The 26212-nt window shown below is 39.9% G+C and overlaps 1 protein-coding gene across 7 annotated transcripts in view; it reads right to left on the bottom strand.

Annotated features, from left to right (window-relative positions):
* CNTN2 (contactin 2) overlaps window positions 1–26212 on the bottom strand; it is an 86456-nt gene that overhangs the window by 37430 nt on the left and 22814 nt on the right. For all 7 annotated transcript variants that reach the window (XM_089514546.1, XM_089514547.1, XM_089514549.1 and 4 more), the window contains exons 2-5: window positions 13589–13671; window positions 4384–4525; window positions 2069–2244; window positions 996–1091 (exon numbers count right to left, since the gene is read on the bottom strand). In XM_089514546.1, the coding sequence (XP_089370672.1) occupies window positions 996–1091; window positions 2069–2244; window positions 4384–4525; window positions 13589–13643 (469 nt within the window). In that variant the 5' untranslated portion in view covers window positions 13644–13671. The remainder of the gene's footprint in view (window positions 1–995; window positions 1092–2068; window positions 2245–4383; window positions 4526–13588; window positions 13672–26212) is intronic.

Below are 26212 nucleotides of genomic sequence, written 5' to 3' on the forward strand. Positions count from 1 at the left end.
AACCCATGGGCTTGCCAAGAGTCAACAGGTGACTTGAGGGTACATACACATACCCTCTACTGCCTTATGAACAAAGACAAATTAAGGATATTTGTTCAACCCAAAGCTCTCAGAATGCTCCTCATCAAAAATCTTTCATTTCTTCACTCCTTCCCACTTCAGTTCTGCCTCTCTACATTGAGTTCAGTCACCTAATTATTATGCAGCTACTTGATTATCAAAACCAGTATGGCAGGAATTAGAGGTGAATTTATATTCCATATCTGAAATATTCAAATACAGATTTGCCTAGATACAAAACAGAACTACAATTGCTCCAGGTATGTAATACTTCTAGCACATAGACTATAGCACTGGTCATTAGAACCCATTTCACTGCCACAAAATTCATTGCCAGAGACACCCTGAGATGAACAGGGCAATTTATATTTTTCAGAATTGCTTTTCAATTGACTGATCTATATTTCCATTGTCATCATAACAATTATAACAATCAGGCACATATTATTTTTAAGAAGAAAAAGCAATCAAAGTGAAAAGGGCTTTGTGCTTTTTTCCCCTTTTTCTCCATTTTCTTTCCATTGACCAAGACATGTTTCAGTAATTTTATTGCTAAAAGAACAGAGTTACAAAACAAACCCCATTATGTCATTTTATCAGATTGTGAGACTTTAAAATGTACTCTATTCTTCCTCCAGAGAGAGTCCATTTGTTTATCCATTTCTGCAATAGAAAGTCTATTTCTGCCATATTAAGAGCCTTACTTAACCATGCCCTTGTAGAAAGAACATGAGCTTTTCCCCACTATTTTGCAAGGACAGTGGATCAAGCAATTAAAATGCAGTGAATGTAATTACAAAGAAACTGCTTTATCCAAATTATTGAACCAATCCATATATATGATCATATCAGTGTATAATGCTTCAAAAATTACTCCCTGAATACTGGTACTGTATTTCCAACCATTCCTTTTTAATATATGGCTAGTTTCTCACCAGGATAATGTGGTGGTGGGCTGCAAGTAAACATCACTCCCCATCCCTCTGTACCCTTCACTGGATCTCTTTCTTCTGTAGAGAATTCCTGCAAAACTGAACAGAAAGAATGAATGGAGGTGATCAGACATGAACAATGAGAGCCAGAATGCCTTACAAATTAGATCTCTTCCATACAGAAGAAACAATGCTTGTTATTGTTCACAATACTCCTGACCATTTAAAAGGGAAATTAAACTGCAAAAATAACAACAGAGGATACCAGGAACAGTCTGTTTTGAATGACTTTCAAATGGCATTCATAAAGCAGGTCAATTGATGACTTAAACCAGGGATGGGCAATGTAGGTTGATTTGGGTCCCTAGGACATGTTGTGGACTATATCCCTTCCAAAAGTTCATTATTCATATTTTCCTGCAAGACTGGAAGTAAAAAGACATTACTTCCTATTTTGGAAATGCTACAGCAAAATCCTCCACTTTGGTTTCTTTGGGTTAGGATTGCCTCTCCTGGAGGCTTCAAGGTCCAATATCTTTCAACTTTATGAAATTTCATCTTTATGAAATCCAGAGTTTGAAAATGTGACAAAAATGTCACAAAAACATGCCTTTGTGTGTCCAATGGACCACTTTTTGCCCATTCCTCAGCTAAACAAATGAGAGGTCATTTATGGGGGAAGACAACTGTTAAGATAATCTGGATCTCCAACATTTAGTTCTTTAAAAGATTAAGACCATGATGTTTAATTTGCCCCAGAAACTAACTGAAAGTGAAGTTACTTCAAAATCAGGAAGATATACTCTCTTCCAAAGTTCACACATTAGGAACCAAATAGCTACTCCCTCATCCCCACCCCAAATAGCCACTTTTTGGAGCAACTTAAGTTTCTGAACACACTCAACTGTTTTAGTTTTAGTTTGGCAATTTTAGTTTCTAGTTAGGTTGGCTGTACTACAAATACTTCTTAGGGAGCAGAAGGTGTTGGAACATTTAACACAGTACGTATGTTTTTCTGCTCCATCCACCCTGAATTCACTTTGGAAAGTCCATTCAAGATTAAACAGATGACTTACAGCCAAAGCGAACAGAAGCTTCTCTGCTGACTACTGTGCCCACAGTGTTGGATGCCACACACTGGTAGGATCCAGCATCTTTGGTTTTCACTGGGTTGCTTATCACCAGGTTGCCCCCATTCAACCTGTAACGGGAATCTGGCTCGATTTTGATCTCTGTGCCATTCAGTTTCCATCTGCCAAGACAACAGGTGGACAGGGAGGAACAGAACAGAATAAGCATAGCTGCACATCAACATTGCCCTGAATAGGACCATACACTGGTATCTGTGATGCACACAAACTCTCAATAAAACCTATTGTGGGACAGTGACTGAATAGTGAATACTGCCCTTGTAGTTACAAAACCAACTCAGTAATGAGGATAAGAGCCAGCATGGCATAGTGGAAATGACTTGAAGGAACACAACAATAACAAATGAGGATAAGAAACAGCTATACTATACCTAATACTAAAGAAGATCCTCATTTGAAGGATTATTCCAAGGGATTGCAAGGATTACTCCAAAATATAAGATCCTTTATACTGTATCTTGTCACATTAACAAGCAAATTACTCTCTAGGATTGGCTTCCACAACCAGCACTGGTATTGGTTTTTGATGGCATAAAGTATGTGGTTAGAATCTCTGTAACTTTGTTCTGCTGACTCTTCCTTGCTTGCCTGATGTAAGATGTCATCATTTTAGTGAGTTACAATAGGCTCAGTGCAACTGATACTATCATAACCCACTTTTTGTTGTTGTTATAGAGGCTGGAATTCTTTACAGGCTTTGTAATGACCAAAATTCCCCTCTTCCCCAAAAAACAACCTTTTAAGAGACACACACACCCATTGTCATTTCTGTATCACCTCAGAGCGAGGGGGGGGGGTCAGCCGAGATGTGATATATTTTTTCATGTAGATGGATATGCTGCAAGGACATCATCTGAAAGGACCTCTCATGGACCCCAAGAGGATGTCATTGGAGCACAGCTAGATGAAAGTAGCTAGACACATCTCCATTGATCCATACCAACCCTCCAGCATCATGGAAACAGATATGCATCATTTAAAAGCTGGGTATTGTACGGGTAGCACCTGGAAGATGTAGCAATGGCGATGTAACTAAGTACATGACATACATGATCCCCCAATACAGGATTCCAGTGCTAGCTTTCTGAACTATGACCCTGCAGCTTGCTCCTTGATTCCTACCAGGGCTAGGAAGTAACTAGTTACAAATAATGAATTCCTTGTAACAATTTCCTTACCTCAATTACTAAGGCATAACTAAGTTATATTACATTAGCAACTTAGGATGCATCTGCACTACAGAAATAATACAGCTTGACACTGCTTTAACTGCCATGGCTCAAAGCTATGAAATTCTGGGACTTGTAGTTTTGTAAGATATTTAGCCTTCTCTGTCAGAGAACTCTGATGCCACAACAGACTACAAAACACAGGAGTTCACAGCATTGAGCCATGACAGTTAAAGCAAAGTCAAATTGTATTATTTCTACAGTGCAGCTGCAGCCTTAGTTAAGGATAACTTCACTTCTTTATGGAATAATGCATAATAATGCTTTAGCTACTTTTATAGTTGTGGTGCTTGGCCTCACTAAATGGCAAGAAAGAATATCACAAAGTTCAAGTTCTGCTGTAAACCTTTGTGAGTGTTAGAGGTGACAATGAGGTAGGTAGAGAAGAGGAGGATGTTTTATTGAACTACAAGCTCATACCTTATAGCGTTCAGATTTTTTTAAAAAAATTAAACGTTTAGCTACTTTTGAGAAATGATTTTAAATTGCTTTAAAAATACTTTTCAACTGCTTTTAAAATAAGCTTTCCAAGCTTTGGTTCCTGTGTGTGTCCCAGCTAGAGGAAAACCACTGACTCAGTGAATTTACCTATGTGTTGATGTGCCATTCTAATTTGTCTACTCTAGTTAAGACAAACCAAGAGGCTTCCAGCCCAAGTTGTTTTCATATTTCCAAAGGTATTTACACAAGAACAGTATTATGATTTTGTAAATATACCCCCTCTCATGCAACAAATCTCACATAGCTTGACCATTTTCCGTATGGGAAACACTGAGATACACTTTCTTCTTCAGGATGATAAAATTTATGAGTATTATTTACACCTTTAGCTCCCAGAATGTGTCTAATTCTTCCATTTAATTCAGTAGGCAACAAAACCTCTTAATTAGGTGCAGGATCAAATGTATTGTCAATTTAAAAAATAAACCAAAAGATGTCATATATTTTCATGGATCACAATAACAGCCTTTCTGAGACACAAAGGCACTACTAGCATTAAGTTAACATTACCTGTAAGTTGCAGGAGGGCTGGCTCGTGCTTGACATGTCAACAGTATTTGCTCTGTTGATTCTTCTGGAAAGAGGATGTTGCGTGGTTGTTCTTCAAATACTGGCCCGTAATTCCTCACAGTGCTCTCTGTTGACCACCATACTGCATGAGAAGATAGAAGGATACAGAAAAGGAGTAGCAGCAGATTCTTCATTAAATGATTGTTGTTCACTATCCAGCCATTATTTTCTTTGACAAAACAGAAAGTAGAACTGTGAAGCTCAGAATCTTTCATAATTTTATGCCAACACGTATCATAAAACCAAAGAACTGTAGCATTGGAAATGACCCCAGGAGCACTGAATCCAACCTGCTGGCAGAACAAGAACACAGAAGTGATCACCCACCTCTATTTTAAAAACTTCAAATGAAGGAGAGTGTTTCACCATCTTTCCAGGTCCTTTATGACTTTATCTATTTTGTACCTTGAATATACAACTTGAGCTGCCATGTATTTACTTATTTGTTACATTTATATACCATATTTACTCCAGTGAGCATATCTTATATAGCTATCTCCCTTCCCACCTTTTCTTTTTAGCATCCTTGTGAATTTAGTCAAGCCTAGACAGAATGACCTCTCCAGGATTATCCAGTGGGTTTCATAGATTACTGGAGACTTTAACCCGGATCTTCCAAATCCAGTCCAACCACTACACTGGTTTTCCTATTCAGTGTACTTCTCTGTCTTTGAAATTAACAGAGTAAACACCTTATACTGAAATTCCATCACTCTTAAAGCGTCCCTCTGAATTATGCAGAATAGCCAAGTGACATGTTGCCCAGATGGCAAGTCCTCCCTCATAGATGGTACATACATCTTTAAATTTGCAGAAACAAGATAAATCAGCTGCCACTTCCCACTCTGCTCATCCCCAGATTATTTGACTTGACAGGACCTGCCTCTCAACATCCATACTTTTCACCAAATACAGTGGATCTGCCAGACTCGTGATCTTCAGATCCACGAATCTGACCACCTGCAGATTGCCACACCCCATATTATTCAGTAGTAGCATTGTGAATGCAGACATGCTGAATAGCAATAGCAAGCACATTTCTATACCACTTATCAATGCACTTAAGCACTCCCTAAGCAGTTTACAATGTGTAAGATGAAGCATTTGCATTCACATTGCTGCCACCATTTAATAATATGAGACTTGATTATCCACAGTTTTTGGCACCCGTGTGTGCAGGAAGCAACCCCCTGCAGATCTGAAGGGCTCATTTTAACGTAACTGTAAGTTATCTATTCTGATGAACGAAAGCCCCCTAATTTAGCTGAAGGTGAAGACAGAGATGATATAAAAAAAGTGCTTAGAGCATCTTCCTCAGTTGTGGGGGATTCCAGTTAGGGATTTGTAAGTAAAATCATGGATGTAATGCGTATGCCAATAAACCTAATAATGCTAATTCATTGGTCACTCTTCCTTCCCTACTAAGCCCATTGCTTTAGGCATGCTATTCGTGTATTTCTTTATCTAATTTATATCTTTTGTCCTGGCTCCAAATTCAAGGCAGCTTACAGTAAATGCTATTCACTTTTATTTCTTTAAAGCAAGGCTGGGAAGCATATACAAGCCTGCCCGAGTTTTAACGTCTTCTGGGAAAGGCCTTCTCTTGGTCCCACCACCACTTTCAAGTTTTGGGAAGATACAGGATATAACTTTCTTAGTGACTGCTGGAGATGGTGGGATTTCCTCTCACAGGAGGCCCAGCTGGTCTCTTCTTTCCTTTCCACCTTTATTTTTAGGCAGGCCTTCAACTTATATAGCAGAATGGGATTCTACTGGAGTTGCATTTTGATTTTTTTAAATTATGTTTTAAATGTGTTTGAAATTGTTTAGCTTTGTGTTTTCAGTTAGCATTGTTTGTTTAATTATTTTTAAACTTTTGTACTAATAGTTTTTAGGGCTCTCTCTTTCTCCCTCTGTGCCTTCAAGCTGCTTATCAACTTATGGTGACCTCACGAATTTCATAGGTTTTTCTTAGGCAAGAAATCTTCAGAGGTGGTTTTGCAAGTTCCTTCCTCTGAAATATAGCCTACATAGCCTGGTATTCACTAGCATACCTTGTGTTTAACTGGATGTAGGCTGCCTTTGATATCATGCATGGAGAAAGGTGGTATATAAATCAAAGTAATAAATTGGTGTCCAGAGGCTTTTTTACTGCAATGCCCATCATCCCTCACCACTGCTATGCTGGCTAGAGGTGTTAGGAATTGCAGTCTAAGAACATTTGCAGAGCTATTGTCCATTCCTTCTCCAAAGCAACATCAACATTAATGGATTTGTCCATAATCACATCTGTAGAGACAAAAGCCAGTATACAACCAACCAGGGGACTGGGTTGCCAGTAAACCCCTCTGTTTCTCACACACCAGTCCCTTATGTCACATGTTCAAAGATGGGTTGTAATGTGGAGTGAGAGTTAATTGTTCAAAGATGTGTGTGCGCACGTACTTTCAAGTTGCCTCGATAGTGAAATCGTATTGTGTGTGCTGGGTATTACTTCAAAGTCCTAAAGCAGTTTGGGATCTCCTTTTATATGAACCTGTTCATCCTTAAAATCAACTGTTGTGCCCTTCCTGCATCTATCATCACCTTCAGAAGTACACTGGAAAGCTATCTTTTACATGGAACTCCCTGTCCCAAGAGCTGCTAGATCATCCTGTTCTTCGGCCATATCCTGCTTGTAATTGAAGATCTTTCTTTTCAAACAAGCATTTTACTATATTGTTACTTAAATTTATTGACTCATTGCCAGTTTGGGCTTTGTATTTTTGTATCAGTTTGTATTTTTTTTTTTTTACTTTATTGCACTTTTGTGTTTGATGTAAATGAATTTGATTTTTCTTTTTTTATTTATTAAAAGGAACATATTCTTTTTGGGGAGAGAGAATTTAGGGTATAGATTTCTGAAATAATAAATAACAACTAACATATCACTCATGTCTTCCTTGCATAATACTATATGACCCTGCTTAAAATATGTTGCTCTTATGAGAATAATATTTTATGCAAGAGCGACTTCCAGCTGGGGAAAGACCAGCAGGACAAAAGCACTCAGGCTCACCAGCCTCTTGAACTGGAGAGATCTTGTTTCATCTCTGGGCTACTGCCTTTTAGGTTATGCACAAGAAGGGGTGTCTGTGCATTAGAGCCCAAACCCCAGTATAGCAGCTGCTTCAACATTAGCCAATTAGAGATAGCATTCACCACCACCACCAGCCAGACTCCATATTAAACCAGTTTATTTATTAAGTACACTCAGCAGTGATTAGATTATACCCTGTGTTGTTAAAACATAAGGAATTTTATTCTCTGGCTTCTGGAAGAAAGGATTTTTCCTTACTGGTGCAAGCTTCATAGTATTGCTGCTGGACAAGTATACCAGTGTGAAACAGTACCAGTGTTAACATTGGAGGAGACCATTAGCAGAATAGATCAAATATATTTTGCAACTTGAGGCAAGGAATAAAACATGTCCCTCTGTCATTTCATGTACAAAAAACCACATGGACTGCCAGTTGACTCTTTCTTCCAAGTTGGCATCCACCACTACACCTCCAAGGCAGCAAACTGGTTTAGGCAACGTGGAGCAAGTTGCAAGGCATCTGATTCTTTCTTCTAGCATCTTGCTGCTGCTTTTTGGTATCTGAGGCACCTGTCTCAAGGAAGGTCTGGGCCCAAACATCAGACCAAAGGTGAGGCCTGGCATATTGAATGTTCTACAGACTTCCTGACTCTTGAAAATGCTATTCCTGTTTGCAAAATCCATTTTAGGAGATATTTAATTTTATAAAAACATAAAATAAAACATGTAAAATAAACTCTGTGTGATGGTAATCATTATGTGCATTTTTAATAATAATAAAATTTATTTATATACCGCTTTTACAAAAGATCAAAGTGGTTTACATAGAATTAAAACCAATTACAAACATATCATAAAATTACATTTTATGATATGTTTGTAATTGGTTTTAATTCTATGTAAACTGTTTTTACATTTTTAAAAACAGGTAGGAAACTTTTATTTCCTTGGATTTATGTTACATCAGCTGCACAGGCAAGAGATACAATTGCATGCGCACATAATGCACAAAATACTTTGCACACCCTGCCAACATGCTCTGGCCTCTCATATGTTCAGCCTCCCATACACATCTTAACATGCGGTTTGAAATTTTTACACTGTATTTGCTGAACATGAGGGATCACTTGGGGGGTGGAGGTGAAAGCTTCTCCCATCTTTTTCTTTCCCCATTGCTACAAACAACAATGAAGCAAAGCAGCTATCTTGGATGCACTGAGTTTACTGTGGGTCACTGGATGGGGTCAAAGCCAAGAACAGCTAGTGGTTCCCATGGAAGTGGGGCGATGAATCCAGGTTTTCTCCTGAAGTTTAAAGGAGATGTCCAATGTGCTGAAATCCTAGTCGCCTAGTAGATTCAGAACTTTGGACAGGTCCTTGGAAATCTGAGTCACCAGCTTGCTGACTTGGGAGCCACCAGCTACCATTGGTCAACATCTCTGTCTTTCTTGGTATTTGGGTGCAGTTTTAGGTTCAGGCATTCAAACTGGCAGCAATAACATCAAGATTGCTGTGTGTGTGCATTTATCTGTACACAGGTAAGAAAAGAAATTGGTTGGCTATGTGGAATACACACAAATGGCAATAAGAGCCCTTATGCACAGCACCAGCTTCTAGCTTCTCTCCCTTTTTGTATTTTGGCAACAAATACCTATCTATGCATCACTTGTGCCAATCATAAAACACTGCAGGATTAATTAAAATAATGGCAAAACCTTCTGCTCCCTGTTAAGCCTGGAAAGAGGAGTGCTTATCCTGTCTCAGCTGGAAATGGCTTTGTCCTTGACACTGATGCGGCAACATCACAATAAGGATGCAATATTGGCTTAAGAAGATTGTCATCTGCTAATGACATTCCAATAGCTAAAAGCAGATGTACTTAAGGCTCAGAGTCATGGCGAGGAGAGGAGAGTCACTGGGAGTACTCAGCACTCAATAAATAATTCATACTAATTGCAAGATAGTTTGTGTTCAGAAGCCTTATTTGTTAATCCTCAGTTTTTGGTTTCAAATATGAGGGGATATGTTAAAGAGACAGAAGCAAAACCTGTGTAACCTCCCATTTTAATTTCACACCAGTTCCATGTATACCTTGGTTGCATCCCCTGTTGCCTTTCTTGTGTGTCCCTGTGATGATTAGGGACTACAGCTGTCAAATATTGATAATTCAGAATGCAAAAGTTCAGTCTGGATGTAATGCCATTTTGATTGTGTGACAAGATGCACAGAGATCTAACAGGAGGGCACTTTATCTTTCAGAAAGAATTTGTGATAGATCTTTACTGCTAAGGGAACAAATGTGGAGGCAAGGTGAACTCTCATGACACTGATATGCAATACTCAGTATCTGCCGCATGCTCTACCTGTTCCCCAATTGGTTTGGGACTGTGCTTCAATCCAAAGGGGGCAAAATATTTGGAAAATTTAACAATCTCCAAATATCGGTTGGCATTCAGCAAAGGCTGGTTCAATGTAATTCCTTCAGCTATGCTAGATGGATTTTTCTATTGAATTCAATATAAGGATAGAATTTGTCCATGTGGAGAGTGCCAACCAGAATCCATATCTCACATTCTTCTTTATTGTATATTTTATAAGAATGATAGACTACGATTAATTACTCCTTTATTAAACAGACATCCAGGCAGAACTTCTGAGTGGTACCTGAAGTTTTTATTGGCAGATGAGGACAAAAAGATCACAGAGGAAGTTGCAAAGTTTATTTTCTTTGCTATAAAAGTTCATAAAGTCATGTGCTATAAAGGCGAGTAGTGAGGTCCTCTCCTGGCTGAAACACTTATGGAAAATTGAGGTGGGTTGGATTATGAAGTGGGGAGTCTGTTAACAAAACCCCTGTTATAATATATTTTACATGTTCGTTTATATGCTGTGTATGTACTACCCTTGCTGTTATTTAATATGTTGCTGTTGTTGTTGCTTTTATACTGCCTATGGTTTGTTAACTGAAATAAAGGCCTTCATTCATTCATTCAATAACCAATCTCCATTGTTTAGAGGTACAGTAATCCAATCTGAGGAAGTAGAACTGTAGCTCTGAGAAAGCAATTTGGAACAATCTTCCTTTCAAAGGAAAGATACATCACTTACATTTGACTTGCTCAACTGAATGACCAACATATATGAACTACAACTCCAATGATATACATCACCATAGGTGCATGGCCTGGGGATGCTGGGAGTTGTAATCTGACACACTGGGAATTCAAAAGCTGGCAAAGTCTGATTTTACAGCCACACAACTCCTCCATATCGCTGTTGCTTCCCAACTCTGGGAATTTAGGAATTGTAGGAAGAGAAGAGTGTTGTTGTTTTATAGACTTCATTATTCAGGCTTGTGTAAAGCTCTAAGTCAGGAATGGCAATAAGCAGAATAAATGCAGCCACTGCACAATTGGATTAAAAGCTGCATCAGCAGAAACTTCATATGAATCCAGGGAAGTAGTTACTGCTTCAATTTACAATCTTTTGTCCTCTCAGATGAGAGCAGAGGGCTTTACTTTTACATAAACATATTTAGGATTGTGCTGTAAGGCTGTAGTCCTATGACACTGATGTGGATACAAACCCCACAGAAGACAGTACAATGTAGGCCTGACTAAACAGACATAAGAGTGCCCTGCATGAGTGTCAGTCTTTAACAGAATTTTGGCATATGAAGGGAAAGAGAGACATGTTCACCCAAAAGAAAAAAGAAAATCAGAACACCTCTAAAGAGAAGTTTCTAAAGAAGTGGACAATGCTTCAGTTAGCATCAACTTGGAGAGCTTTCTGAGATTGCTGTTCTTTCAGAGCTATTTCCAAGGGGCTACACAGACCACACCTTCCTGGCTGAATAGGGGCTGTGGCAACCTCACACCACAGCCTCGATCCGGCCTCTGGAGGGCGAAAAAAGGAGCTGCAAAAAGCAGCCCCTTTTTGCCTCCTCCAAAGGGTGTCATAGCCGCCGCGGCACAGCTGTATGGTGCCCCTTCAGTGCTGTGTCATCTGGCTGCAGTGCTGGAGGTGCGTCATGATGGCATGCACCATCTGGAGTGGCACGTGCCATCATGGTGCCCTGGGGCAGAGTTATGGCTTGTGTCATCAGGACACTGGACACTGCACCCTGAGTCCACCCACAGGTCGGCCTTTCAGGCAAGTCTGGGTAGCCCCTAAGTTTCCTTGAACAATGATCTTACACATGGTTTATCCAAAAAAAAAAAAATCTTCTTACTGCATTAGACAAGAGCTTTAATCCTCTCATGAAAGCTGGCTGGCATTGTACAGCAAGACAGAGATGTGAAGGAAGTTTCCTGAGGTTAGCTAGAGTTGAGCAACAATTCTTTTATTCTGAACACTGTGGAACAGGTAATCAAGAAAAGTCAGTCCCAGTTTATACTACCATTCATCCCCTATTTTCCCAACTGTGGTAGCCATTTGTTTGTTTAGGCAAGCAAATGAAGTTCATTGATTCTCTGAATGTTGTGAAATACTTATTTTCCTCTCAGAAAAGGTGGCTTTGAGTTGGGACCCAAAATTATTGGAACATTAATAAAATTATACTATAAACCTCAAATCAAAACAAAACTACAATTTGGGGATGCAGTTATAATCATGCTATTCTCCCTGGTTCCTTTTTCAGACCCATGCTGCAAAATTTTCAGCCCCCAGCCATCATTACACTAATCTTTTAAGTCATATGTTAGCAGCCATTAGAAAATTCTCCTATAGGGCTTTGTAGACAACTTATTTCTTATGGTCTCTACTTGAATGGTCAGGGGGGGAAAAGAAAGCTTCTATATTCAGCTGGTTAACAGGAAACCCCAGCATTGCCTTGATGTCACCAACATATGTGGGTCAGACCAGTTTCTTACACAGGCTAATTGCCTCCTGATCTAGGCCAGCCACCTTCCCAAGAGACCCAGAGAACATTAAAAGGTAATTAGATATTTATAAAGGACATGGAAGTAGCCTCTCCCCAAGATGATGAATTAGTTCTAAGGCATTATCTAATTCTCAGCCACCTGAAATGAAAAGCTGTCCCACTGAGAGATCAACCTTTTAAAATGCAGTCTGAGTTACCCAAGAACTAGCAATAGTTTGGATTGAATAGAAAAGGGCGATTATTGTATGTAATGAAAGGCCAAAAATACCACCAATAAGGGGAGATTACCACAGGAACCACATTAATGATGGTGACATAAGAGGAGTCTTTGTGTAATAGGACCCAAACACATATAGATGTATTATGTGATAGGACTCAGAATGCCTTTATTTACTATCTTGACATTAGTGCAACCATATATCCTTGCTGGGGATGGATGAATCTGTCAGTTTCATTTTCTTCCTCATTCAGTTTAAAACCACTCAAGTTCTTTATGTCAGATTTATTAAGAAATACAAAATTTGGAATGTTCTTATCAAAAACCAACCAACCAAAAAGATCAAACATTTAGCCAAATGAAACAGGAATTGTTATTCCTCATATGAAAGAGAATCTGTACTTTCTACATTTAGCAATTAATGATGAAGAGCTTTCCAGGGGGAAAAAAAGAGGTGGAAACCACAGTCAAAACAAACATGGCAGAATGCCAGAGCTATCTGAAAGCTTTGTGCCAAGACAGGTAGGTAAATCTATTGGTTTTTGTTTCTCTTACAAGTGTTCTTCTTTAAACCTCAAGTTCTTTCTCTTAAAATTTCTGTTAAACGTATTTTAAAAACTGCTAAGTTTAAGAACTAGTTATATATTTTAATAGTCCCAAACAAAATTCTCACCCATCCCTAATAATTATCCATCAGTGCTATAAACATAACAGTCATGTAACAATCACAATGCAAACATGAATAAGCTACATTAAAATTATATGATCTATGTGGTAAACATATGGGACTCATGTTAGCTGAGCTATGCAATATGCGAATCATATGCTCCAGATAATTTCATGTTCTGAATTTTGAATGAAGGGTACAAATAGCTTTGTTAACATTGCTGGCGCAAGTTCAGTCGGTTTCCATGCTCAGTCAAAAATCTAGAAGTGGCCCTTGAGCCAAAATGAAGGAAACTCTTACCTGTACAAGAGATGATAGCTAATGAAAGGAAGACAAGCTCCATGGAGGCTCCCATTGTAGGCTTCAGAGCATATATTACAGACCTGCAAACAGAGTGGATGAGAAAAATATTCTAGAAAGACATAGAAAAATGTATTCACAATTTCTGAGAAGATATCAGCACAATAGTACATTTATATGCTTCTTATCAGCTCTATTTGTTATCTGGTATCACTTCCAGGTGGGGCCCCTAAAAGAAACAGATAATGGTAAGAAACAAGAAATTTGTGGTATAGTGATTTGCATGTTGGCGCATCCTCTGACTTATGACTCTGGAGACCAGGGCTCTAATTCCCAGTCGGCCATGGAAATCCACTGGGTGATCTTGGATGAGTCACACTCTCTCAGCTTGAGAGGAAGGCAAAGGCAAGTCCCCTCTGAACAAATTCTGCCAAGAAAACCCCTTGAGAGGTTCACCTTGGTGTCATTGTAAGTTGGAAATAACTTGAAGGCACACAGCAAAAACAACAATAACATGACAAAATGTATGAGTAACAATTCCTCATCAAAACCTCTTTACCACATTTGAACATTTTTCCTCAAGGGAGTGGCTGCTAGTTGCTTCCATATCAGTGGGGAAATGAATTCAGTCCACATTTTAATCTGAATTTCAAAAGAGCTTATCCAAGATGATGAATCTATTTGGAAGAAAACTGTTCAGCACTTTGAAATGCTCCTTCAACTTTTGGACTAAAATTCAGAGATGACTGACTGCACTGCTGAGATGGAAGACACCAACCACCACTTTTTCAAAGCATATTACAAAAATATTTATACACTCACAATCAATCACAAAGACAAAAAGCAATGAAAAAAGTGAGACAGAAAAAAAGTTTAAGCAGGGTCATAGTTTTAATGTTTCCAAGCCATATTATTTCAGTTACTAACTTCGGCTTAGCCCTTCCATTATGCTCAATCACACTCCATAGGCACATGTCCAATTTACTAATACAAACACAGAAAGAAAATATGCAAGTATATCACAGTGAACACAGCTTCTAATTATGGAGCTTATCGCATGAACTTTAAAACCGACTGCAGCAGGGACACGGGATGGAGGCAGGGATTATTGCATGCTAAATCGCTGCTTAATCGCTGACCGCCATCAGCCCAGGACCCAGCCATGCTCCAACAGCGCTTTTTAGAATCCAGAAAGCTTCCGACTTCGAAAAAGTGCTGGTGGAGTGCGGCTGGGACCCAGGTTGGACCCAGGCTGATGGCGGCTGGCGAACAGGTGGAGATTAAACATGCGATAATCCCCACCTCCATCCCGTGTCCCGGCTGCAGCCTGGGAGGCTTGAGCTGGATTTAAAGTTCATGCAATAAGCTCCAAAGAAGCTACTTTTCACAAAGTCCTTTTATTCACCCCAGCCTCTCTTTTTGTTTTTGTCCTGTGTGTACCTGGATGTTCCTTAGGGACATCAGCATAGGGAGTTGGGGAAGGAAGGCTTGAGAATATGTGTAGTGTTTTGCAATGTGTCTGCATCAAATAGTGCAATAAAGCTAAGCTAGGAGAAAAATGGAATTGTACTATAGCTGAACACACTGTACGTGTGTGTGTGCTTACAACAGGCAGCTGCTTCCAGAGTGTTTTACTTAGTATGCACAGACAGCAAAATAGAGAGAAAGGGGAAAAGAAGTAAGCTGTCTCACCCCAGCAAGTTAAAAAGGCAAAAATCTAAAATTCTTACTGCTAAATCTGAAATCATAGGAAAGCGGTGGCTGGAGAAAGGGGGAATATTAATCTCAGGATGCATTTTAGAGAAAGCCTTCAAGTGATTTATAGAATGTTCATGGTGGTTTTGTTTACTATTGTAAAGCTCACCTGGCCTGGTTGTTCATCTTACACATGTATGTTGTTAGTTTTGGATAAAAGTTTGCTGAAACATGCTGAACTGCTTTTCTTTGTTCTGATGCAGGACTCGATCTCTATTCTTTCCATGTTATCTCTGCTTCTAGGTCTGCTGCTTGGTCTATCAGTGTTTTGATTGTGCCTCTTTTTTGTCCATTAGCAACCAACAATACACATGGAAATCACTCCTGCTTTTCCAGATCACACAGTATATATAGCCAAGTCCTTTCCAGGCAAACATTCTCTGAAGATGCCAGCCACAGATGCTGGGGAAATGTCAGGAAGAAACTCTGCTAGAACATGGCCACATAGCCCGAAAAACCCACAAAAAACTATGGATGCCGGCCATGAAAGCCTTCGACTTCCAGGAACATATCTCTTTTTTTAAATTGGGGTATAGTTTTTAATCAGCAATCCCATGTGATATATCTATTACTCTATTATTATTACTAATACTCCCTCAAATTACCCCTCTCCCCAAGTCTTACTGCACATTCACAATGGCTGAGATCCCACTTTAGGTTTACATTATGTCCTTTTGCTGAATTATGTATTATTGGAGCTGCACTGCCATTGTACTGAATTAAAATATTCTGTAATGCAACCAAGAAATCAAAGGTACAAATGAATGCACAACCAAATGCACACAAACATTCACATGCATCCAGGTGCCATGACACCATATACACTACTCAGCTTCCACATAACTGAACTCAATGTGGCCATTCTTTATCATGTAGAAAAGTCTAATAACTTCTTTAGTGAACCTTCCACATGTGTAAGATTCCAACAGGACTCTACTCAGTGTATCCTCCATTAGCAGATTTCAGCAGCATATTTATTGCATGAATATATTTCAGAAACATATTCCTATGCTGATCATAACTTTCACCTTTTGATTCTTATCCTTAGTGATGAAGAGCAATTTCCCAAAATGAGAGTGTTGTCAGGAGTGAGAGGTACTAGGGAAATAGCTCTAAACATGTACATGTGCCTCAGTTGTGTCATGGGTGTGTGTGTGTGTGTGTGCAGGGTGGTGATGGCCTGCACTGGGTGACATCCCAGAAGGGAGGTGACACCTAGTCAGCCCCCACAACACCTTCCCCATGGTCCACCTGCTGCTTGCATTGCTCCTTCCCCTGGGTGTGTGTGCCACTCTGTCCCCTCTGTGTTGCTGTTAAGGAATGACTGTAATCTAGTTGGATCGTTTACTTTTCTCAACAGACATGTTAAGGTTAATACTTTTTCATTACTTTTCATAGCTTTCCAATCTATTCTCCCTGAGGGGCGGATCCATCTGCTTCCATTTATGTGGCCAGACAATCTTGTAGCCATATAACAAGACCTTTCTAAGATATGATGGTCCATTCTTAACATCATAAGAGAAGGAGCAAAAACTTCAGATCCTTTTTGACAGGTCACTTCAAATGACATTTCAATATTTTCTCACATTTAAATATGCCCTAGCAACTGGACTAAAAGCTGTGCATGCTTTCAACCCTTACAAGAAAGAAAAGCCTCTTTGAAATCTATGCAGAGTGCACTGTCAACAGATATTGGTCCTGTAAATATGGATTACTTCTTCGATATATGGTAATAGCAACAAGAATATTGTTTACTCAATCTTGGAAATGGACTGAAGCACTGACAATGGAAGAATGGATTGTTAAAGTTGCTGAGCCAGCCCAAATGGCCAAATTTAATGTGGTTTCTAAATGACAAGTCAACTGAAGACTTTTTGAAAGATTGGAAACTGTTTGTGCACATTTTGAGCAATAAGAAATCTAATCCTGTAATCATTTATAGTTATGGTTTTTAGTAACTGCAGCAGGATTATTCAATTGGATTAGTAATGGTAAAATATTATTTTTCTTTTCATTACAGTCATGGGGGGTGTTAGTTATGTGTCTTCCCTCTACCCCTTTTGTCTCTTTATTGTCTCTGAATGCTTTGCTTGTAAATTAAATATTTCATGTTAGAAATTAACACACACACAAATATTAGTCCTGGAAAATATGTGGCAAAAATAAAGTTTCTCTAAGCATGAGCAGAAAAACTTTACTTCTAACAGAATAAACTATCGAACCATCAGCACTATGCTATAAATACAAGATACACAGAAAGGGGAAGGGGGAAGGGGATTCAGTAAAACATTTAAACATGTTTTAATATTTAAAACATTTAAACTCATATACTGTCATCAGAAATACTGATATAGTGGATACAAATACAGAACAAGCAACTAGCATACCCCTTGAGCCTTATGTGTGAAGACATTAAATTTGCATTTATTCTCTGGGCCTTTGCTGCTGCGTCTACCATGCATACCTGGCAAGAAACGCTTGCTGAGTCAGCACTGTTTGGCACTAGGTTTCCCACCTGCATGCATAGCATTTCCTCACTCAGCAGTTTTTTTCTCACATGAGTAAAGCTAAGCAAAATAATTGTCATACTGAGAAAAACAGATGTGAAAGTGAAAGTCAGAGAAAAGCACAATTGTAGGGTTCAGATTTTTCTTGCATGATCTTGAACATGTCAATTTTCAGAACTCCCAGTTCTAAATGTTATGCTACTTCTGTCAAGAGTCAGAATAAAAACCAATGACTCTTCCCATGTATTTAAGTCGTCCAAAACACACTGCAGAAATAATCCAGTTTGAGACCACTTCAACTGTTCTGGGTCAATGCTAGGTAATTCTGAGAGCTGTAATTTTGTAAGACATTTAGCTTTCTCTGTCAGAGACCTCTACTAAACTACAATCCTCAGGTTTCCGTAACGTTGAGCCAGGGGCAGTTAAAGTGATCTCAAACTGAATTATTTCTGCAGTGTGTTTTGGACCTAAGTGATTCTCATAGTCTTGTGTATTTTTATACACATTTTCTGAATGTATATTCAGAACCCTGTGTATAAATCAGTACTGAACCAGGAACAAAAAGACCAGGAATTAGTTCCTTCATCATTTCTGTTCAGTGCGTTCAGTAAACATCATTGGTTTACTTAGTGGAAAGATAATAGCAGAGAGTGAGACTCCTCTGAGATTTTCAAAAGTCTGCCACCTGAGCCCTTTTGTTTCCTTTATGGCAACAAATCTTTGGCCTGTTACAGACAGCCAAAATAAAGCTGCTTTGAGTCACAGTGGAGGTATGGTGTTTCAATGATGCATGCGTCCTAAGAGTCCAGAAGCCACACCAAAGCCATGCTCCAGTCCTTAGAGCTGGAGCGTGGCTTTGGTGCGACTTCGGGACTCTTAGGACGCATGCATCATTGAAACATCATACCTCCACTGTGACTCGAAGCAGCTTTATTTTGGCTGTCTGTAACAGGCCTTTGTATCCATGCAATTCAAAATGCAGGCCCATTATAAAGAGAATAGGAGTTTTGTTCACTACACTGTTAAATCAAACATCTAGCTTTTATCCTAGATCCATGAGTGCTTATTGGCTTAAAACCAAGAATAGTAGATTTATACAGCTTATGAATGGCTGACCAAGAACTGAATATGGCAATAAAATACAACATATTTATGAAGTTAATGAACACACAATTTTGGATTTACAGCCTCTTTAGATCTTTCCATTTTAAAAGATGAAAAAACCTGGAGAATGTGGAAAAATCTCTTTTTCTTACCCTACAGTGGTTCAGCAGGTACACACAGCATGAAAACAGCTACATATTTAGTCAGTCAAATTAGGAGATTTGTTTCACTGACACAGGAGATGCAGACAGAACTAAGGAGTGATTTTGCTGATTATAACTGAGCTCTCCTCCCCTCTTCTTTGCTTGATAAAATATAGATGCTGCATTTGAATGAATATGAGTCCCATCCCTTGTCTCCTTGGGCATTTAGCCTAAACAAACCATACTGCCAAGGGAATAAATGGCTGAATAGACAATCACATCATAAAAGAATAGCAGAAGAACTGCAATAATCCTCACTGTGTTAACTCTCCTTCCTTTTTCCTGCCTCTCAGTGGGTCATTAGTGACTACAATTTGAACCCCCAGCCCTATTCTTCTAAATTTACAGACTCATGTCTCAGCTTCTATTACTTTCAGAAGTATGAAATTACTATAGTGCTCTGAGTTCAATGACTCGCATAATGATATTGAAACCATCATTCCTTTGTTCACTCCAAGACTTCTCTCCCACCTAGACCTTCCAAGCAAAGGGCTTGTAGCTTTGCACTAAAAGATTCTAAAGCACACTTATTTTAGAATGGCCAAATGGGGTCTTCCTTAGTTCAGATGACCATAGTTCTGTTGAACAGCCTCAATCTGGCAACAGTCAATCCAAATAAAGATGTGCTTTGGCCTTTCTGCCACCAAAGGCATCAATCATCATTGCAACCTACAGTTGCCAAAGTTTTACTATAAAATAATTAGTCTTGCTAGTAAAATCAAGGGAAAAAAAGTCATGCAGGAAGGATCAGGCCACCATTTCACTGGCTAAGGAGGAAGGGGCTGCGCTAATGAGAAAGGTAAGAGCTGGTGTAGTTTGGAACCAGATGGCATATTTTAGATAAAAACTCAGGTTAATGTAACACTACAAAATGAAACTACAAATTGCCTCCTTAAGGTGAGCATTTTAGCCCAACATTTGATCCAAATGACCTTTTACAAAATGGGTTTGATTTTGGAATACCTGCCAACTTCCTTGACCCACTTGATACAAAGCAACTTAGGGTACTTACTCAGTGTTTGTCCAAATTTTCAGAGGAAGACTACCTTTCTGGTTGTTTTTGTGTCCAGCCTGCTTAACTCTTCTACAGTATTGCACAAGTAGAAACTTCTGGATTTTAGAAACTTTTTGCTTTATTTTTCCTGCATTAGTGTCTTATACATTGTGTCTGATCTTATACATTAAAAAAAAAACTCCATGCTTTATTCCTTTCTTGCCTACCTCTTTGCCAATGTTTAGCAGACCAAATTCTATTGTCAATTAGTTCAGTCTGCCAGTTATAACCCTTTACCCTCTCCTCTCTGACTAATGTAGTTTAAGCTAAGAACATTATGAAGGCTACTACTGTTTCACCATGCATGGTTTAGCAGTCAACCTAAACCTAAATTATTCACTTAATAGATGCAATGTGGAATTTCCATGAGATAACCTAACATATCAGCATGAAGAACTGTTGTACATCCTTTTGTGTAATACAGTGGGTTCACGTATCCACTAGGATTTGGTTCTAGGACGCCCTGTGGATACCAAAATCTATAGATGTTCAAGTCCCATTAAATACAATGGATAGTCAATTATATAAAATGGAAAAATAAAGGTTTGATTTTTAGGAGTGATATATTTTTTAAAATATTTTCAAGCTGTGGATAGTTGAATACATTGATAAAGAATCCATGGATATGGAGGGCTGATTGTATATGTATGACAAAGCCAATGCCATTCTGCTAAGGCAAGTGAGGATATTATATAAAGAAAAACAAATGTTTTGTAATGTCATTATTCTTCTGTACTGGGAGCTTCATGATATTTGGGGGGGGGGGGGGCTACTTCACACAAAATGAAGTTCATTTGGCAACTAATTTGCATAGATCCTACATGTAAAAATATCACAGCCAACTGGTTGCATACTTACTGAAGTTTTCACATGTTTTAACCTCTTCTTGGTTAAATGTTTTGTAAACTGCCTTGAGTCCCAATATTGAGAAAATACAGGCTATAAATAAAAAAATAGCAATAATACTGAGGTCATACATTGCAATCTGTCTGTGGAATTTAAACAATTTCCTAATCTGAAGTGATTTATAATTTAGAGAAGAGATTTGGTTCCATCTCTAAACTACCAAGATGTTGTTGGACATCAACACCCAGAAACCCTAGCCTGCATGGCCAATGGTCATGGGCTCTGGGAGTTGTAATCCAACAACATTTTGAAACCCAAGGGTAGGAACCACTGGTAGTTGGGGTGCTTTCCCACATTACACCACAACAAAGTTGTATTTATCCCCAGGTATACACTGAAGAGCAAGCAGCAGCCAGTCATGACTCTTTTATAGTTAAAGCTGTTAATTGTATTATATGTGTATTTCCAAATGCACATTTAACCTACCCCAACATTACATTTTAAGATTTCAAACTGAAACTTCAAAGCATAAAATAGTCAGAAGCCCATAAATTCTGGACTACCCTATAAAATTTGCAATGTGAATCCAAATTCAGAAGAGGTCCAGGACTCACAGTTACCTCTTTTCTTGGGAGATCAACCCCGAGCTTTGGCAGTAGTTAGAAGCTTCTGCTGATGGTTGCCACCACTAGCAGGTCCATTCACTGGGATAGTGCATGATGTGGCAAGAGGTCTAATAATCAAATACAGATTAGCAGTCTCATGAGCTCCCATAGGACTCAGGATGGATCCATTATCAAGGAATCGATGTTATAGCCAGATGTCTACTGTTCCTTTGGGCCTTCCTGATTTCCTGCCTGATTAGAGTCCTCAGGCAAAGCTAATGCTTTCTCTGGGGTCTGATCTATGCTTACAAACTTCACAGTGTGCTATTCTGAATCAGTTTGACTCTATTTCTGCCACACTGAAATGATGAAATCCACATTGCCCATGTATTGATTCCCCATCTCCTGAACTCACTTTGGGATGAAAGGGAGTGTTCCACTAGTGTTCCATGTGATCATCAATTCAGGTTATTTTCAGTAACACTTACATGGTCTATCCGCTTTATTTTTCCTTTCAAGCATGGAACCTCTCTTTCATACCCAGCCTTTCTTGTTTGTCAATCTAACCATCCACTTTGCACTATCATTAGATGACTGCCCCATCCAATCTCACATCCCCTTTGCACCTCAGTTATAAATGAGGTTTTTTTTTTAAAAAAAATGTTTCCTAACACACACATTAGTTAGTTAGTTAGTTAGGCGGGTTACAGACCGCCCATTTGGGGCGGTCTGTACCCGCCCCTTTCCCCGGTGTATCGGGGCCTCAGCTGCCAGAATGGCAGCCGCTGAAGCCCCGATCTGCTGCTTTTCAGGCTGCGGGGAAGTGGCAAAACGCCGCTTCCCCGCAGCCTGAAAAGGGGTGTCCTTGGGGCTTCAAGCCCCAAGGACACCCCGTGACGGTGGGGAGGAGGAGAAAGGGGCCGTTTGGCCTCTTTCTCCCTTGCTTCGCTGGGCGCAGCCGTCTGAAGGCTGCGCCCAGCGCCGCAAAGCGGCGCCGCAAACCAAGAAGGAGCTCCGAAACAGAGCTTCTTCCTGGTCCGCGCAAAGGGCGCATTAGGCGCCCTGGCGCAGAGCGAGGACATCACGTCCGCACCGCCCCATATAGAGGCGGCGCGGGTGTGACGTCCTCATGGCGGCGGCCATCTGGAATGGCCGCCATCATTTTTTACACGCAGAGCGCGTATTAGGGTTAGGGAGGTGCGGAAGCACCGCACCTCCTTAACCCTAGTACGCGCTCCGTGCGTACTTTAATGGTGGTATGTAACCCGCCTTAGTTAGTTAGGATGTTGGAGCTGACCTTGAGGTAGATCAACTGAAAGAAATGTTACTGCAAGATCAGAAACATCGGTCCCACATTTCTCAAGGGCTCTGAAGATCAGTAGGAGGAAAGGTGGGGGAAGGAGGAGGAAATAGGCATGAAATGTAAAGTTGGTTACTTTACTTACTGGAGAGGTAATTATCTGCAGATCTGGAGAGTCCTCAGTATGTGACTGGACCAAAGATAATTGCTTGAAAATTTGGTAAGGGGAAGGAAGGGTTGGGACACAGGGGGAGAGAGAGGAAGGAGCTGTAGTTCATAGTCCCTATCCATTCCTATCACAGAGTGGGCATAAGTTGGGCTCCAATTTCCCTCAAAGCAAGAACAATGCACTCTATATGGGGTCACCCTCATGCTTAGTCAGGAAACTTCAATTAGTTCATAACATGGCAACCAGATTGGTCTCCGGTATATCCAGAAAAGACCATATAACACCGATCTTAAGATCACTCCACTGGCTGCCCATCAGTTTCCGGGCCCAGTACAAGGTGATGGTTATCACCTTTAAAGCCCTAAATGGCTTGGCCTTCCATATAATCCTCCCCGCACACTTAGATCCTCAGGGAAAAAATTGTTACAGCCTTGTAAAACAAGGCTGTCTACAACCTCCCAGAGGACCTTCTCAGCTGTTGCTCCCAGATTGTGGAATGGCCTGCTGGACGAGATCCATCATATTACCACTCTAAACAGCTTTTTAAAAGCTATAAAGTCGGATCTCTTTCGGCAGGCCTTTCCTGAATAGTTCTACGGCTATCATAAGGAAAATCTAATTGCTGACCTCTGACTTCACCACAGTTATTGTATTGTTTAAAAGTATGTTTTATGTTTTAAATTCTACATTGTTTGATTGTATTTTAAGGGGGTGGGTGGGTTGAGGGTTCAGACTGTATATTTAATCTTGTAAGCCGCCCCAATTGAATTTTGTAGAGAGGCGGGATATAAATAAATTTTATTATTATTATTACTACTACTACTACTACTACTACAATCGGGATGGGTCTGGAGGCTGGGATTGAAGCAATTTTATTTGCAAAGTCTCACCACCAGTCTACTCGAGGTGGTGTGGGGGGACTGGACGGGAAGCGACAGGGAGAAGAAGGAGAAGTCTCTCATCAACACCATCATGGGTCTCTCTTCCAGCTCCCCCAACCCAGCATGGGCACTACCCACAGTGGAGGCCACAGGAGTCCAAACCCCACAAGTCCGGCTTTCCACTCTCTGTGTTCTCTCCTTGGGGGTCCCTACAGAATGGAGCCACCATCTGCCTAACAGTCCCTACCCTTGCTGCTGACAGGAGGGGCAGAGAGAGAATGCCACCCATCCTACCCTCCAACTACACCCCCTCCCAATGTGACGCTGATCTGGCAGGATATAAATTTAAAAAAAAAAGAAAAAGAAAAACCAGTATTTCCTGGATACTGTAGAATAAAAAGAGAGTGTTTAAAAATCACATTAAAGCCTAAGGAACGGCTTTCACTGTGAAAATGGCTGTGTGCCATGTGCTCCTAAAACATCAGAAATGAGATTATTTTGGAAGTGTGGATCAGACCTGGGATATAATCAGGGAGGGGGAAATGACACGGGTCTCTATTTCTCCATTCTGTAGTTTGTATGTATCAGCATGGCCAAATCTAACCCAGCCACTGATAAGCCTGAGCACAGCACAACATCAGGGTATCCTTTCTGAGATCAATACTCAGGACCCACACCAATTAGAATAGATTATGACAAATTCAAGGATGTATCCAATAACCACGAAAACCCAACACTTTTGTTTGTTTTTACAGAGGCAGAATTTAAAAGCAACAAACTAGAGTAGTTTTCAATTAATCTAGCCATAATGCTTATAAGCTAGCTATACCCATTCCTTAAGAAGTATTTTTAAAAATACTTATAGTTTACCCTAGAAGAATATGAAAATCTTTGAGGTAGTAAAAAATACTACATGTATTAAACAGATATTTGTTACACAAATTAATGGCAAATTAGGGCTGCCTCTAATGGCACTCTCCCATTACACATATAGAGGAATCTGTAGGTTTGCTTAGTTGATACAGGGTAGGCAGCCTAGCATATAAAGCTCTGTTTGTGATGCCCTTGCCCCCATCCAGCACCTGCTGACTGAGGCAGTTACCTTACTATGCTTAATGTGTTGCTGGCCTTGCAAAACAGAGTCAAGAATGTCTGGTTAGCTGTTAATTATTCTACAGAGTGTTTTTCTAGAATTTCCAGCTTGAGATGGGTCTTGTTTCAAGTGTTCTTCTTTAGCAACAGAAAAATACACATGCAAATCACTCCTGCCTTCCCAGGTCACATAGTATATATATACCCAACTCCTTTCCAGGCAAGCATTCTCTGAAGATGCCAGCCACAGATGCTGGCGAAACATCAGGAAGAAACTGAACATTCTAGAACATGGCCACATGGCCTGAAAAACCCACAAAAAACTATGTACTTTATTTATTTATTTGAAATATTTTTATTCCACTCTTCAGGATTTCTCAACCAACAATTAGAAACAATGCAATTAAATGGCATATTCAAGTAAACTCAGGGCTGGTACAGACCAGCACAATATGCCAGCTTCTTGGTGGCATGGGGGCGTAGCGTACGCTCTGAGGCCGGCATCATGCCAGCTGCCCGCACAGCCAGTGGGAAGCGTTGCAGCACTATGGCATTCATACACCACATGCTGCAGGAGTGCTGAAAAGGCACTGCCACAATGGAAAAGCCGCCCTTTTCTGGCACAAAAAGGAGCTGCATTTTGTTGCCTCTTTTAGGGTTGGAAAAAAGCTGGAGTAGGGGCATGGCGTGCGCTTGCCGTGGTGCCCACCTGGCTCTTTACAGGTTGGCGTCATGCTACCCCTTTGGGCCAGTCTGTCTTGGCCCTCAGTTTATAGACTTATGCTTGCTTTGTATATTCAGTACAGATGCACCCTCCTCCAAATGATCACCATCTTAATATCTGATCAAATATTTCACATATGAAACCCAAGACATCTATGACCAAGCAACATCACGGTATAGTTAAGATGCATAAAACTATTAATGAGCAAGTTAAGAGAGGGTGCAGCAGTTGCTTTGCAAGATTTTGCCCCTCTTCTCAGCTGCTCTTAGCTGAATTAATTGAATGCAAATTACTTTTTCACTTTGAACTCATTTGCACCAACTGTAATGAGCTGAGGATGAAGAAGGAAAGTGGGAGGAGGAGAGAGAACCTGGAAGATTTTTA

The sequence above is a fragment of the Sceloporus occidentalis genome, unplaced genomic scaffold (genome assembly GCF_023333645.1).
Source record: "Sceloporus occidentalis isolate IW3139 unplaced genomic scaffold, rSceOcc1.0.p SCAF_3, whole genome shotgun sequence".
In the NCBI taxonomy this organism is placed as follows: Eukaryota; Metazoa; Chordata; class Lepidosauria; order Squamata; family Phrynosomatidae; genus Sceloporus; species Sceloporus occidentalis.